The sequence below is a fragment of the Coregonus lavaretus genome, assembly GCF_964263955.1.
Source record: "Coregonus lavaretus genome assembly, chromosome: 27".
Taxonomy (NCBI): Eukaryota; Metazoa; Chordata; class Actinopteri; order Salmoniformes; family Salmonidae; genus Coregonus; species Coregonus lavaretus.
In genome coordinates, this window is record NC_140014.1 from 8161448 (window position 1) to 8176528 (window position 15081).

Genomic DNA, 15081 nt, shown 5'->3' on the forward strand with positions numbered 1-15081 from the left:
TTTCACATTGTGTTATAGTGATGCGTGGGTCAGCTGTTTGTTCACCCGCACCCACCCGCAATTGCTAATAAGCTGTCCTCAACAGCCCGACTATATGTGATAAAAATCGGAGGCCCGCACCCGACCCGCAAATATAGAAAATGCACTTTACAGTTCCCTTTTTTTCTGTAATGTATTGAACAATTACGTTTTTCTTCAACATTTATTTATTTGGCGCGCGTATATTTAGGCCCTGATGCTTATGCACTAATGGCAGAAGAAATACAAGAACAACCTTTATGTAGCCTATTGATATTAATTTGACAAGAATTATACATTTATGGATTTTTTTTGTTTTCTCTTTATTCAAACCACCCACCACCCACCCGCCCTTCATCCACACAATATTTAGTGACCCTAAACCCGTCCTCCCCGGATATAACGGCGGGGACTGCGGGTTATGACTCAACCCGCGCATCACTGTATAAGCACTTTATGACATCTGCTGATGTAAAAAGCTTTATAAATGAATTTGATTGATTACTATTGTCTTATACAAAAATACTGTACAGTAGTTATACGATGTTAGAACACATACTTATACGAACCACATTAGATATACACAGTAATGTTAAAGGGATAGTGTGAGGTTCTGGAAATTAAGCAGTTTTTCTACATACCCAGAGTTCGAAGAACTCATGGACCAAAAAAATGTATGTCTCTGTGTGCATGCTCGCTGTAGCCTATTATATGTACCATGGCATTTCTGCGAGGGCGCGGGGCGGGCACAGTGATGGGGGAGATGGTGGGTGCGGCTGCAGGTGTGGAGCCAGGGGCGGGGTCGTTAGTTACGAAGCTGCAGTACAGCTCCTCCTGACTGCCAAGTGCCACACAGCTGGGAGAGGTCACGGCTGTACAACATTTCCCTTGTCCTCCACTATTGTTCCTCCTGTACGACGTCGTCTTCTCTGAGCTAGGTGGGGAAGAGAGGACATGTTGGTAAAACACTCATACACTCACAAGGGCTTCATCTACTCACAGATGCATCCCTATGAGCAAAAGACGTTGGTTGAAAAGACTGCTTTTCAATGTCTGGTGCTCACTGGGATAGGACATGTGGTATATGGCCAATATATCACGGCTAAGGGCTGTTCTTATGCACGACGCAATGCGGAGTGCCTGGATACAGGAGTTAGCCGTGGTATATTGGCCATATACCACAAACCCCCGAGATTCCTTATTGCTATTATAAACTTGTTACCAACATAATTAGAGCAGTATAAATAAATGTTTTGTCATACCCGTGGTATATGGTCTGATATACCACGGCTGTCAGCCAATCAGCATTCAGGGCTCGAACCAACCAGTTTATAAAATGGGATACATGAAATGTCAGTGTACTGTACATGTATGTATGTTAAGCAAAATAAATAAATGTTATCATCAATCACATTCCTTAGCATTTGACATTGAGAAAGCAGGGGTTCATTGAGGACATTACTGTTAGAGAGTAGGCTGAATTTAATAGTTTACTGACCACCTCAGAGGAAATTCACTAGGTGCCAATAGAGGGCGCTGTAAGATAAAATAATTGTGCACTGCAGTTAACTACTGCTGCATGCTGTCCAAAAGCACACAGCAAAACAAAAGCTGTTTTCCCCAAAACAGTTCTTAGGATGGGAATTATCTTTCTTAATGGGGTTGTGACAAAACAAATGTTAGACTTTTCATGCTTCTATCAGGAAAAGGGCTTTTGAAGTTAAAAAAAATGTATTGTTATTACCTGACGGGTCCTATGTGGTTCTGAGGGGAGGTGGACTTGGTGCTGCTGTCTAAGGCCCCAGACCATGAGCCAGTATTAGCCTGACCCTCCCAGGCTACGGTTGGTCTCTGTCCCCTCACCGGCCCCCCCTGGCCGTGGGGTGATCTGGGTGGCCACCCCCCCTGGGTCTGACCCTCCAACATTGGGGAGGGGGGGCTGGACTGGGGGGCAGGGTTGGAGCAGCAGCGCCGGGGGGATTTGCGGCCCCCCTCCTGGGTGGACACGGAGATCTGGGGGTCCGAGCGGCCTGGAGGTGGGGAGAGAGGGAGACGGTAGCAGGTGAGTAAGAGAGGCACAGGAACCGACTTTGCCATACAAAACAGTCTCTCAATTCATTCTTCCTTGAATAGTGGAAAGAGAAATTGAGCCCTCATTTCAGTGTTTGAAGATCTAATGGAAAGAGATTATGTGTGTGTGTGGCAGAGGCTCACCTCTCATGATGGCTTTAGCGGGCAGCGGCGGTGGGGGCATGAGGGCGCCAGATGGGGCACTGTTGGCGGGGGGGTTGCGGTACAGGAAGTCCACGTTCTCGTAGGTCTTACACGCCACAGGGGCGTTGGCGAAGCTCCAGCGGGAGGGCGAGGCGCCCACGCCCCCGTTATAGGGCAGAGAGGATCGCAGGTTCCTGGGTAAGAGGCTCACCTTGGGGGAAGAGCGAGGGCGACATTCATTGTTTAATGACCATAGAAGCCAAGTTCCCAGCCCTTACCCCTAGACACTTGGATCTGAAAGAACTGGAAAGGTGTAAGCAATATGATGAAAATTCCACCTAGCCTACCTTTATGGCAAAGTATCTGGCCCTGTTCGAATACTTTATTTTTTTTTAAACCTTCCGTCATTGTTTCCTTGAGGTAAGAACAGATCTATAAGTGATTGGATAGGTGAAATCAAAGTGACCACGTTATTTCCACCAATCCAACCACTTTAGATGAATAATTACTTCAGGGAAAGTAAGAAGGAAGGATGCATTTCTAAAGTAATCCAACAGGGCATTTGGCTCTCACTCACCTGCTCCTGCATCTCCCCATGACTAAGTCAAGCATAATAGTGAGCGATACAAGCAGAGTGTGGTTGCACCGAGGGGAACACTAAACCCTAGTGCAGGGCTAGGCAACCCTGTTCCTGGAGTGCTGCAGGTATTGCAGGATTTTGTTCCAACTAGGCACCACACTTGACCAAATGAGCTAATCAATCAGTAATTGCCTAAATTCAACACACCTGGTCTTCCAGGTCGGTTCAAATCAATAACATGAAGTGCCTGCAGCACTCCAGGGCCAGGGTTGCCTACCCCTGCCCTAGTGCATTGGTTGTACAGTGGTTAGTGGTTGGTTGTACAGCGGTTAGTGTGTGTGCATACCCTCTCATCCAGTTCATCTTCGCTGTCGTACATATCCTGGCTCTGTGTCTCCCACATGTACTCCACATGGATCTGACTGTTGAACTTCCCACTCTGGGCCAGCTCCAGCTACAACACAGGGATGCACACACGTCAATCGTGCAGCTACAAATCCATATTTGACTCAGAGTACAAACATACCGCAACAAGTCATTGCATGCTCCTATCAGTAGTCATTAAATGCATTAAAAACTTAAATATCATCCAGAAAATGAACTAACATTCTAGCTTTGGGGCAACTGTTAACACCACTGAAACCGTTGTCTCGGAACCCAGAACCAAATCTCACGTGTGCTGGCCAGCTACTTGATAATGTTAAAATGTATTCTTAAGTCTGTCACAAAAGACGATTGAAACCAGGGTTGGGGTCAATTCCAATTCAATATCAACTCTCTTCAATGCTTTTCACTTTGGAAAATGTGCATTTGGAATTGTAACTTGGCTGAATTGACTGGAATTGAAATTGACCCCAACCTTGACTGAAACAGCAACTTCAGTATCAGGTAACTTGGCTTATCCCTTTTTCAACAGGAAGGATTGGATACAGTTGTCCAGTAACAGACCCAAGGATAAGAGGACAGGAAATCAAACGGACAACACACACTGCCCATTTCTTTCATTACGGACTTTACTATGAGGATTAAGCAACGAGCTATTTGTGACAAATAATATGAGATTGTGCATGTTATTTATTGTTCCATAACTGATAGGAAGGAAGACAGGAAATTGAACAGGGTCTGAGCAGGTTTACCAGGGAGAGATAAGAGCTAGTAGGAAAATAAAGCCTGTATTAGCACTGAGAGTTGACTGTAAACTAAGGGTCAGTGGCTGCATCCCAAATTATGCCCCTTTCCCTATGTAGTGCAATAATTCTGACCAGGGCCCATAGGACTCTGGTCAAAAGTAGTGTACTATGTGGAATAGGGTGCCATTTGGGACATGGATAGTGTCAGTCATGTCTTACCAGTTCTACACACTGGGGGTGCTGCAGTCTCCTGGCGATGTCCAGAGCTGTCTCTCCTGATGAATTCACTGGACGACGACACACACAGAGAGAAAGAAGACTAAACTAACTGTGGTATCGCTATATAATCCAATTTACAAGCACTGTGTGTGTGTATGTATTTTTATATATAGGCCAATGGTGACATTAAAACAGTTAGAGTTTAATGGCTGTGATAGGAGAAAACGGAGGATAGATCAACAACATTGTAGTTACTCCACAACACTAACCTAATTGACAGAGTGAAAAGAAGCCTGTACAAAATAAAAATATTCCAAAACATGCATCCTGTTTGCGACAAGGCACTAAAGTAATACTGCAAAAAATGTGGCAAAGCAATTAACTTTTTGTCCTGAATACAAAGTGTTATGTTTGGGCAAATCCAATACAACAAATTACTGAGTATCACTCTCCATATTTTCAAGCATAGTGTTGGCTGCATCATGTTATGGGTTTGCTTGTAATCATTAAGGACTAGGGAGTTTTTCAGGATAAAAAAGAAACAGAATGGAACTAAGCACAGGCAAAATCCTAAAGGAAAACCTGGTTAAGTCTGCTTTCCATCAGACACTGGGAGATTAATTGACCTTTCAGCAAGACAATAACCAAAAACACAAGGGCAAATCTACACTGGAGTTGCTTACCACTAAGACAGTGAATGTTCCTGTGGCCGAGTTACAGTTTTGACTTAAATCTGCTTGAAAATATATGGCAAGACTTGAAAATGTTTGTCTAGCAATGATCAACAACCAATTTGACAGAGCTTGAAGAATTTTGAAAAGAATAATGGCCATATGTTGCACAATACAGGTGTGGAAAGCTCTTAGAGACTTACCCAGAAAGACTCACAGCTGTAATTACTGCCAAAGGCGCCTACAGAGTATTGACTCTTGGGTGTGAATACTTATGAAAATGAAAGATTTCTGTATTTAATTTTCAATAAATGTGCAAAGATTGATTAAAACATGTTTTCACTTTGTCATTATGGGGTATTGTGTGTAGATCGATGGGTGAGAAAAAAATATTTCATCCATTTTTTAATACAGGCTGTAACAACAAAATGTGGAATAAGTCAGGGGGTATGAATACTTTGAAGGCACACATATACATAAAAAAAATATATATATATATATATATATATATATATATATATATATATATATATATATATATATATATATATATATATATATATATATATATATATGTGTGTGTATGTATGTATGTATGTATGTATACTGTTGATGTCGGAAGTTTACATACACTTAGGTTGGAGTCATTAAACATCGTTTTTCAACCACTCCACAAATTTCTTGTTAACAAACTATCATTTTGGCAAGTTGGTTAGGACATCTACTTTGTGCATGACACAAGTCATTTTTCCAACAATTGTTTACAGTCAGATAATTTCACTTATAATTCACTGTATCACAATTCCAGTGGGTCAGAAGTGTACATACACTTAGTTGACTGTGCCTTTAAACAGCTTGGAAAATTCCAGAAAATGATGTCATGGCTTTAGAAGCTTCTGATAGGCTAATTGACATAATTTGAGTCAATTGGAGTTGTACCTGTGGATGTATTTCAAGGCCTACCTTCAAACTCAGTGCCTCTTTGCTTGACATCATGGGACAATCAAAAGAAATCAGCCAAGACCAGAAATAAAATTGTAGACCTCCACAAGTCTGGTTCATCCTTGGGAACAATTTCCAAACACCTGAAGGTACCACGTTCATCTGTACAAACAATAGTATGCAAGTATAAACACCATGGGACCACATAGCCGTCTCCCGAGTGGCGCAGTGGTCTAAGGCACTGCATCACAGTGCTAGCTATGCCACTAGAGATCCTGGTTTGAATCCAGGCTCTGTCGTAGCCTGCCGCGACCGGGAGACCCATGGGGTGGCGCACAATTGGCCCAGCGTCGTCCAGGGTAGGGGAGGGAATGGCCGGTAGGGATGTAGCTCAGTTGGTAGAGCATGGTGTTTGCAACGCCAGGGTTGTGGGTTTGATTCCCACGGGGGGCCAGTGAGAAAAATATATTTAAAAAAATAAAAAAAATAAAAAAAATGTATGCACTCACTAACTGTAAGTAGCTCTGGATAAGAGCGTCTGCTAAATGACTAAAATATAAAATGTAATACCACTCAGGAAGGAGACGCGTTCTGTCTCCTAGAGATTAACGTACTTTGGTGCGAAAAGTGCAAATCAATCCCAGAACAACAGCAAAGGACCTTGTGAAGATGCTGGAGGAAACAGGTACAAAAGTATCTATATCCACAGTAAATCGAGTCATATGTCGACATACAGTGAGGGAAAAAAGTATTTGATCCCCTGCTGATTTTGTACATTTGCCCACTGACATGATCAGTCTATAATTTTTTTAAAGTGAGAGACAGAATAACAACAAAAAATCCAGAAAAACGCATGTCAGAAATTGTATACATTGATTTGCATTTTAAATGAGGGAAATAAGCATTTGACCCCCTCTCAATCAGAAAGATTTCTGGCTCACAGGTGTCTTTTATACAGGTAACGAGCTGAGATTAGAGCACACTCTTAAAGGGAGTGCTCCTAATCTCAGTTTGTTACCTGTATAAAAGACACCTGTCCACAGAAGCAATCAATCAATCAGATTCCAAACTCTCCACCATAGCTAAGACCAAAGAGCTCTCCAAGGATGTCAGGGACAAGATTGTAGACCTACACAAGGCTGGAATGGGCTACAAGACCATCGCCAAGCAGCTTGGTGAGAAGGTGACATCAGTTGGTGCGATTATTCGCAAATGGAAGAAACACAAAAGACCTGTCAATCTCCCTCGGCCTGGGGCTCCATGCAAGATCTCACCTCGTGGAGTTGCAATGATCATGAGAACGGTGAGGAATCAGCCCAGAACTACACGGGAGGATCTTGTCAATGATCTCAAGGCAGCTGGGACCATAGTCACCAAGAAAACAATTGGTAACACACTACGCCGTGAAGGACTGAAATCCTGAAGCGCCCGCAAGGTCCCCCTGCTCAAGAAAGCACATATACAGGGCCGTCTGAAGTTTGCCAATGAACATCTGAATGATTCAGAGGAGAACTGGGTGAAAGTGTTGTGGTCAGATGAGACCAAAAATCGAGCTCTTTGGCATCAACTCAACTCGCCGTGTTTGGAGGAGTAAGAATAATGCCTATGACCCAGAGAACACCATCCCCACCGTCAAACATGGAGGTGGAAACATTATGCTTTGGGGGTGTTTTTCTGCTAAGGGGACAGGACAACTTCACCGCATCAAAGGGACGATGGACGGGGCCATGTACCGTCAAATCTTGGGTGAGAACCTCCTTCCCTCAGCCAGGGCATTGAAAATGGGTCGTGGGTGGGTATGCCAGCATGACAATGACCCAAAACACACGGCCAAGGCAACAAAGGAGTGGCTCAAGAAGAAGCACATTAAGGTCCTGGAGTGGCCTAGCCAGTCTCCAGACCTTAATCCCATAGAAAATCTGTGGAGGGAGCTGAAGGTTTGAGTTGCCAAACAGCCTCGAAACCTTAATGACTTGGAGAAGATCTGCAAAGAGGAGTGGGACATTTCCCTCCTGAGATATGTGCAAACCTGGTGGCCAACTACAAGAAACGTCTGACCTCTGTGATTGCCAACAAGGGTTTTGCCACCAAGTACTAAGTCATGTTTTGCAGAGGGGTCAAATACTTATTTCCCTCATTAAAATGCAAATTAATTTATAAAAAAAAAATGTTTGACATGCGTTTTTCTGGATTTTTTTGTTGTTATTCTGTCTCTCACTGTTCAAATAAACCTACCATTAAAATTATAGACTGATCATCTCTTTGTCAGTGGGAAAATGTACAAAATCAGCAGGGGATCAAATACATTTTCCCCCTCACTGTATGTGTGTTTGTACAGGTGTGTGTGTGTGTGTGTGTGTGTGTGTGTGTGTGTGTAGGTGTGTAGGTGTGTACCAGGTACCTGTGTGGAGGACAGCCTTTCCTTTGAGCAGCAGTTTGAGGCACTCTGTTTTGTGGTGCTGGGCGCTGTAGTGTAGAGCAGTGTTCCCCTCTCGAGTCCTCTTTTCTAGACAGCCACTGTTATGTGGGGATAGTTGGAGTCAATTATGTACATGTAGGCCTATGTCTTTGGCGGCTGGTGTATGTAAGACAGTACTAATGTTAAGTACTGGTGACTAGGGTTGCAAAATTCCAGTAACTTTCCCAAAATTCCCAGGTTTTCCAGGAATAAGCAGGAAATTCAGAATCCCCCAACCAGGACTTCTGTTCAGGAGGGTGCAACGTTACAGAACATTCAGATAGAAATTCATATATAGAGCAGATCTGATCACATTTCTATCTGCAACGTTCTAAACATTTCACCTTACTGAATACACCCCTGGGCTGTTTCTGAACATGTCATTAGCCGTCAAATACTTGCTTCCTCCTTCCTTGTTCCCCAAACTCCTTTCAAAGCTATTGGAGGAGGAGGTCTGAAGGAGTGACCTTGGATCCTCTCAAATGCACTTTGAGAGGAGAAAACGGAAGAAGCACAGATTTGACGGCAAGAAACGTTTTCCGATACAGCCCTTGTGTTACTATGTATAACGGAGATAAGAACGTGCCGTAAGTTGCTTACTCCACAGCTAGCTTGAAATGTTACCAATGGTGCTATCGAATTGGATCCTTTTCTATAGCTCAACTGGTTTGTACGTTGTCAAGTGGGCAATCCCACGTGTTAGCGAGGCAGAGGGCCCCGGGTTCGAGCTGTGGTAAGGACGGTTCCCCTGAGTTGTACTCAGCTGGGGAAGACGCTGAGACTGCTACGCTAGCACACTGACGTTAGTTCCATATGTATTGAGGGCCCTGGGGGCTCGCTCACCTGTTCTGAATGAGGAAGTCCACCAGGGCTAGAGAACTCCTGTCCTCCAGCCTGACAGCCAAGTGAAGAGCTGTCTCTCTCAGATCCTAGAACAGACAAACTCATTAAGCACTGTGTATATACAGTGGGGAGAATAAGTATTTGATACACTGCCGATTTTGCAGGTTTTCCTACTTACAAAGCATGTAGAGGTCTATAATTTTTATCATAGGTACACTTCAACTGTGAGAGACGGAATCTAAAACAAAAATCCAGAAAATCACATTGTATGATTTTTAAGTAATTAATTTGCATTTTATTGCATGACATAAGTATTTGATCACCTACCAACCAGTTAGAATTCCAGCTCTCACAGACCTGTTACTTTTTCTTTAAGAAGCCCTCCTGTTCTCCACTCATTACCTGTATTAACTGCACCTGTTTGAACTCGTTACCTGTATAAAAGACACCTGTCCACACACTCAATCAAACAGACTCCAACCTCTCCACAATGGCCAAGACCAGAGAGCTGTGTAAGGACATCAGGGATAAAATTGTAGACCTGCACAAGGATGGGATGGGCTACAGGACAATAGGCAAGCAGCTTGGTGAGAAGGCAACAACTGTTGGCGCAATTATTAGAAAATGGAAGAAGTTCAAGATGACGGTCAATCACCCTCGGTCTGGGGCTCCATGCAAGATCTCACCTCGTGGGGCATCAATGATCATGAGGAAAGTGAGGGATCAGCCCAGAACTACACGGCAGGACCTGGTCAATGACCTGAAGAGAGCTGGGACCACAGTCTCAAAGAAAACCATGAGTAACACACTACGCCGTAATGGATTAAAATCCTGCAGCGCACGCAAGGTCCCCCTGCTCAAGCCAGCGCATGTCCAGGCCCGTCTGAAGTATGCCAATGACCATCTGGATGATCCAGAGGAGACAAAAATATAGCTTTTTGGTCTAAACTCCACTCGCCGTGTTTGGAGGAAGAAGAAGGATGAGTACAACCCCAAGAACACCATCCCAACCGTGAAGCATGGAGGTGGAAACATCATCCTTTGGGGATGCTTTTGTGCAAAGGGGACAGGACGACTGCACCGTATTGAGGGGAGGATGGATGGGGCCATGTATCGCGAGATCTTGGACAGCAACCTCCTTCCCTCAGTAAGAGCACTGAAGATTGGTCGTGGCTGGGTCTTCCAGCATGACAACGACCCGAAACACACAGCCAGGGCAACTAAGGAGTGGCTCCGTAAGAAGCATCTCAAGGTCCTGGAGTGGCCTAGCCAGTCTCCAGACCTGAACCCAATAGAAAATCTTTGGAGGGAGCTGAAAGTCCGTATTGCCCAGCGACAGCCCCGAAACCTGAAGGATCTGGAGAAGGTCTGTATGGAGGAGTGGGCCAAAATCCCTGCTGCAGTGTGTGCAAACCTGGTCAAGACCTACAGGAAACGTATGATCTCTGTAATTGCAAACAAAGGTTTCTGTACCAAATATTAAGTTCTGCTTTTCTGATGTATCAAATACTTAACTTAATAAAATGCAAATTAATTACTTAAAAATCATACAATGTGATTTTCTGGATTTCTGTGAGATTCCGTCTCTCACAGTTGAAGTGTACCTATGATAAAAATGACAGACCTCTACATGCTTTGTAAGTAGGAAAACCTGCAAAATCGGCAGTGTATCAAATACTTGTTCTCCCCACTGTTATGTGTGTATGTGTGACTGTCTGTAAAAAGGGTGTGTGAGCTGTGTGTGCGCGCGTGATGAATGAGTAATACAATGAGCTACTCCCTCAGCTCTCTGGAGACATGAGCTCTGACCCAAAAAGCTGAAATAATAAATGAGAGCCTGCCAACACAGACACACAGCGAGAGACACACGCACACACAGAATGTGTGGATGTCAGTGCTATTGCACACCTTGCCAGAGTGGAAAACAGCAGATGGGCGAATTTGATAAAAGAAAGAAGAAAAGAGAGGGAACGTAAGATTTTAACAAGAGGAGATGACAGGATGGAGGGGTGAAAAATGAGAACGATAGATTGAGTCCGATTAGAGAGAGAGAAGGGAGTGGTAGACTAAATACAGTACTGAGCCTTCTAACTAACCACTCAGATGCCTCACACACACACTTCATTAAGTTCACACAGAGAGAAATTGACAACATAAAAACATAGGGACATTTATGACATTACGTGTAGAATAATTGTAGTCTATTTTGGGACACTGCATCCACAGCAGTCTTCGGAGAAAACCAGCCCGCCATAGAATAAAACAGAATACTCTAATAGTACAGCTGGCTGAATCAAACCCATAGAGGAATGATGTTAAATAGAGCCTTCCAGCATAAGCTAGCTGTTTAAATCATATGGGGACAACCAGCTGCCTTTTTAATTATTTCACAGCTCTTTACATTAGAAACAGCATCCTAATGATGCCCGCGAGGCACACACTTCAAAGCTTCCACTGGGAAATGATCTTAGGAATTTCGTATGTTTATTGTCTCTCTGTCTGTCTGTCTGTACCTGTCTGTCTGACTTCCTGTCCTCCTACCTGCCTGCGTCTCCTTTAACAGTACCTGTCCTTCAGGCTGTGCTAGCGGTTTGGCCAGGTCCTCTCCCTGGGCGTGTAGTTGCAGCAGGGCGGTGAGGTCCCGGCTCGTCACGGCATCGTACACACGCCACGGCTCACCCTCCTCCCTTTCCCGGTCCCTGCGCAGCACGTAGCGCCGCTCGGCATACTTCGCCACGATGTACTCCTTCCTGGCATTCCTAGTTTCACAACGGGACACACACAGAGCCATAGGTATTTTCCGAAACTGGCAAACAAACTCTCCCCCATGTTGGCACCGGGTTGAGGTCAAATTCCATTTCAAGTCAGTCGATTCAAGAACTGAGGTTGGCACCAAACATTCCATAACAATGTTCTCATTTGTCCCGTGTAGCTCAGTTGGTAGAGCATCGCGTTTGCAACGCCAGGGTTCTGGGTTCGTTTCCCACGGGGGGCCAGTATGATTTTTTTTTTTTGTAAGTCGCTCTGGATAAGACCGTCTGCTAAATAACTAAAATGAAGAAAAAACACACTAAAACTTCATTGGTTTTTGAATTTTTGGTGCCAATATGGCATGTCAAACTGTGTCACCTTAAACTAAGATTGCCCCACCAATGACTACATGACTGAAGCACAAGGCCCTATAATGAACTCACATGTCACTCTGGGGGAGAGGTTTGATGGAATCATTGGGAAGATTGGCCTCCATGATGTCATTGAACCGCGTGTTGCCTATACTGACCGCCAGCTGTGGACAGACAGACAGAGAAGCAGACAGACAAACGGAAGGAGTTAGAGAAGTATGCATACAAGTAATTCATATGCATGACAGGTTTAGAAGTTCAACTGACCAGCTAATGAACCTGGGTTGTCGTCACAACTTAAGACTGTGTTAGCCTGCTGAGCTTAGATGATATCTCTAGAGGTCACAGAACTACCTCCACGACAGAAGCTCTTGTTGAAGTCTAGAATTTGTGTGTGTGTGTGTGTGTGTGTGTGTTACCAGTAGTTCTGAAGTGCTGAGCATATCCAGTGTGAGGGACTGGATCCTAGAGTAATGGACTCCCAACTCCCTGTGGATCCCAGAACACTCTATACATGTCAGGATGCCCAGGTTAGTGGAGAGCCAGGTAGGATCTGTTGACAACATGAGGAATGGAGTCAGTGTATTCAAATACTCGGATTGTCATGTTGTTACACAATGCACAGAGAAACTGTGATGGAATGAGCAAAACTGTGTTTAAAATGGCCCCCACATTTAGTAAAGCTTCACATTTTTGTCAGGGACGGTCCAGACATTAGCGAGCACAAATTTGTCCCTGTATTAAAAAGTAGGAAAATATAATATACAGTGGACTGTATACTATTTAGGGCCAGGGTTTTTTTCCTGACCATGAGACCTGACCAGAAAATAACTCTTGGCCCTTGGTATAGTCTCTTTTTAAGTCTCTCTCTATGGCCAAGGCCTCTACCCCAGGCCTCCTCCTGTCTCACCGTGGGCTCCACAGTCGGCGCAGGCCTCGTTGCCGGGCATGCGTCTGAGCTCGGTGATGACGGCCCTGGCCAGCTCCTGCAGCCCAGAGTCCTGGAACTGCAGCTGGTCACCGCCCAATGCCGTGTTCAGGGCCTCCTCCTTACTGTTCTGCAGCACTGACACCCAACTGTAGGGAGAGGGTGGGAGAGGAACACAGAGACACAGACAGAAACGGACAGAGGGAGACAGACGGAGGGGTAAACAATGCAATTTAACTTTTATACAGTATGTATTGTCGTACAAGTCGTTCTTTTTGGATAGGGCTTGTTTTTATGGAACTACATCTACATTTGAAATGTTTATTTTATGGAACTACTTTAATGTAACCAAATGCACTTCAAAAGCACCCACCTGCCCACATTAGTCCTTTGTGCAGCTGTGTGTCTAACGCAAGTATAGAATTATACTGTACCACCGCTATAAGCTTGGCACGTTCACACCGCAGTAAACCTATTATTATACTGTACCCCCCCCCCCCCCCGTTTCTTTCCGTTGCTTTCGTTTCAGCCGAACCTCTCTCCCTCCTTCCTCCCCACAGATGACATCAAAAGAAAGGCAGAATCTGAAGCCCACATAGAGGAGTGGAGGAAGAGAGGAGAGAAACCCCCTACTCAGCTCTGTGGGCTCCAGAGAGAGGTCCCCACCCCAAACCAGCTGGCCTTTCTTTCTTTCTTTCTCTCTCCTCTCTTTATCTCTCTCTGACAGCCCTATTCTCTCGATACATTGCCCCTCCCTCTCAATTGGAGTGTGTGTGTCAAATTACAGTCTCGCTTCCTGAATGCTCCTCTCATCTGCTTTCTGTAACCTCACTATCCGTTCCTCTCTCAATTTAACTCTTTTTCGCTTTCTGAAAGAAACATTGTATCCGTTTCTCTCCATCGCTCCCTCTCTCAATGTCCCTCAGTAATGTAACTGCATCCCTCTCTACATTGTATCGGTCTCTCTCTGAAATAAATACTATATCGTATCTCTCTCACTCTCTCTTTCTGAATGGCTCAATCATGGAACAAGTCTTTACTTGCTCCTCAGTCTATTTGGAACAATGCTTGTTTAGAATATGAGGGACTCCAGTGCTGTGCTTACATCTTGCATTCCTGCTCGTCCTCGGCTTGGAAATGGTAGGTCCGATTGTCTGGAGAGGAGAGACAGAGGAAAGATGGGTGTGAACGTAGAGGGAGAGGAGAGATGAAAGGAGAAGGAGGAGAAGGAAAGGAGAGCTAGAGAGAGTGCAGTAGGCGACATACCAAGGGATACATTACAGGGGGAAAACCTGATCCAGAGGCACAGAGAGAGAGAAACCGTTGAGGGAGACCCGCCTCTCTGCACCTGCTTTCCATTACATACACACGGGCTTAGACAAAGAAACGCACGCACGCATGTGCGTACACACACAAACACACACAAACAGGTATATATGCAAACGCCCACACTGCAACATTACAAATTAATCACAGTAAATATTACTACAATTTGTTCCAAGAGCATAAAACATAACTAGTGATAACTTATAACTATACAAATTAAACAAAACAATGGGGTTAATGTCCATCCAGATGCAAGGAAATTGAAAAAATAGCAACTTCAGCAAAAATAGTCTCTTTACACGTGTACAGCTCAGCCCATAGGTATGTGGACAAAGGTGACAGGTCAAGGGTGAGAGGTCAAGGAGGGGTGAACCTACGTGTGACCAGGTCAAAGGTCCTCCTCTCCTCGGGGTTGGGGCGCACCTGACAGGTCAGAAGGTTGAGCTTAGCCGGTGGTCGGTTTATCTGTGGAACCAACGACACTGCGGTCAATTCTCACTCTAGGGTCGACCAGAACCGTACCGTGCTGGCTTAGAGATGGTCTTTTCACATGGTATTTTCCAGCATGGTTCCAACAACTATGGTACATGCAGGGCAGCACAGTACAACTTGGCTTAAAAGTACAGAGAA

General features: G+C 44.6%; 1 protein-coding gene across 1 annotated transcript in view; it reads right to left on the reverse strand.

Annotated features, from left to right (window-relative positions):
• The window catches only part of LOC311102954 (arf-GAP with SH3 domain, ANK repeat and PH domain-containing protein 3-like), a 55815-nt gene that overhangs the window by 2590 nt on the left and 38144 nt on the right, over window positions 1–15081 (reverse strand). Inside the window, exons 12-24 of the mRNA XM_084144452.1 lie at window positions 14829–14916; window positions 14231–14279; window positions 13108–13274; window positions 12617–12750; window positions 12270–12361; window positions 11642–11834; window positions 9076–9161; window positions 8176–8291; window positions 4162–4229; window positions 3159–3266; window positions 2233–2443; window positions 1763–2048; window positions 736–952 (exon numbers count right to left, since the gene is read on the reverse strand). Coding sequence (XP_084000578.1) covers window positions 736–952; window positions 1763–2048; window positions 2233–2443; window positions 3159–3266; window positions 4162–4229; window positions 8176–8291; window positions 9076–9161; window positions 11642–11834; window positions 12270–12361; window positions 12617–12750; window positions 13108–13274; window positions 14231–14279; window positions 14829–14916 — 1815 coding nt within the window. The remainder of the gene's footprint in view (window positions 1–735; window positions 953–1762; window positions 2049–2232; window positions 2444–3158; window positions 3267–4161; window positions 4230–8175; window positions 8292–9075; window positions 9162–11641; window positions 11835–12269; window positions 12362–12616; window positions 12751–13107; window positions 13275–14230; window positions 14280–14828; window positions 14917–15081) is intronic.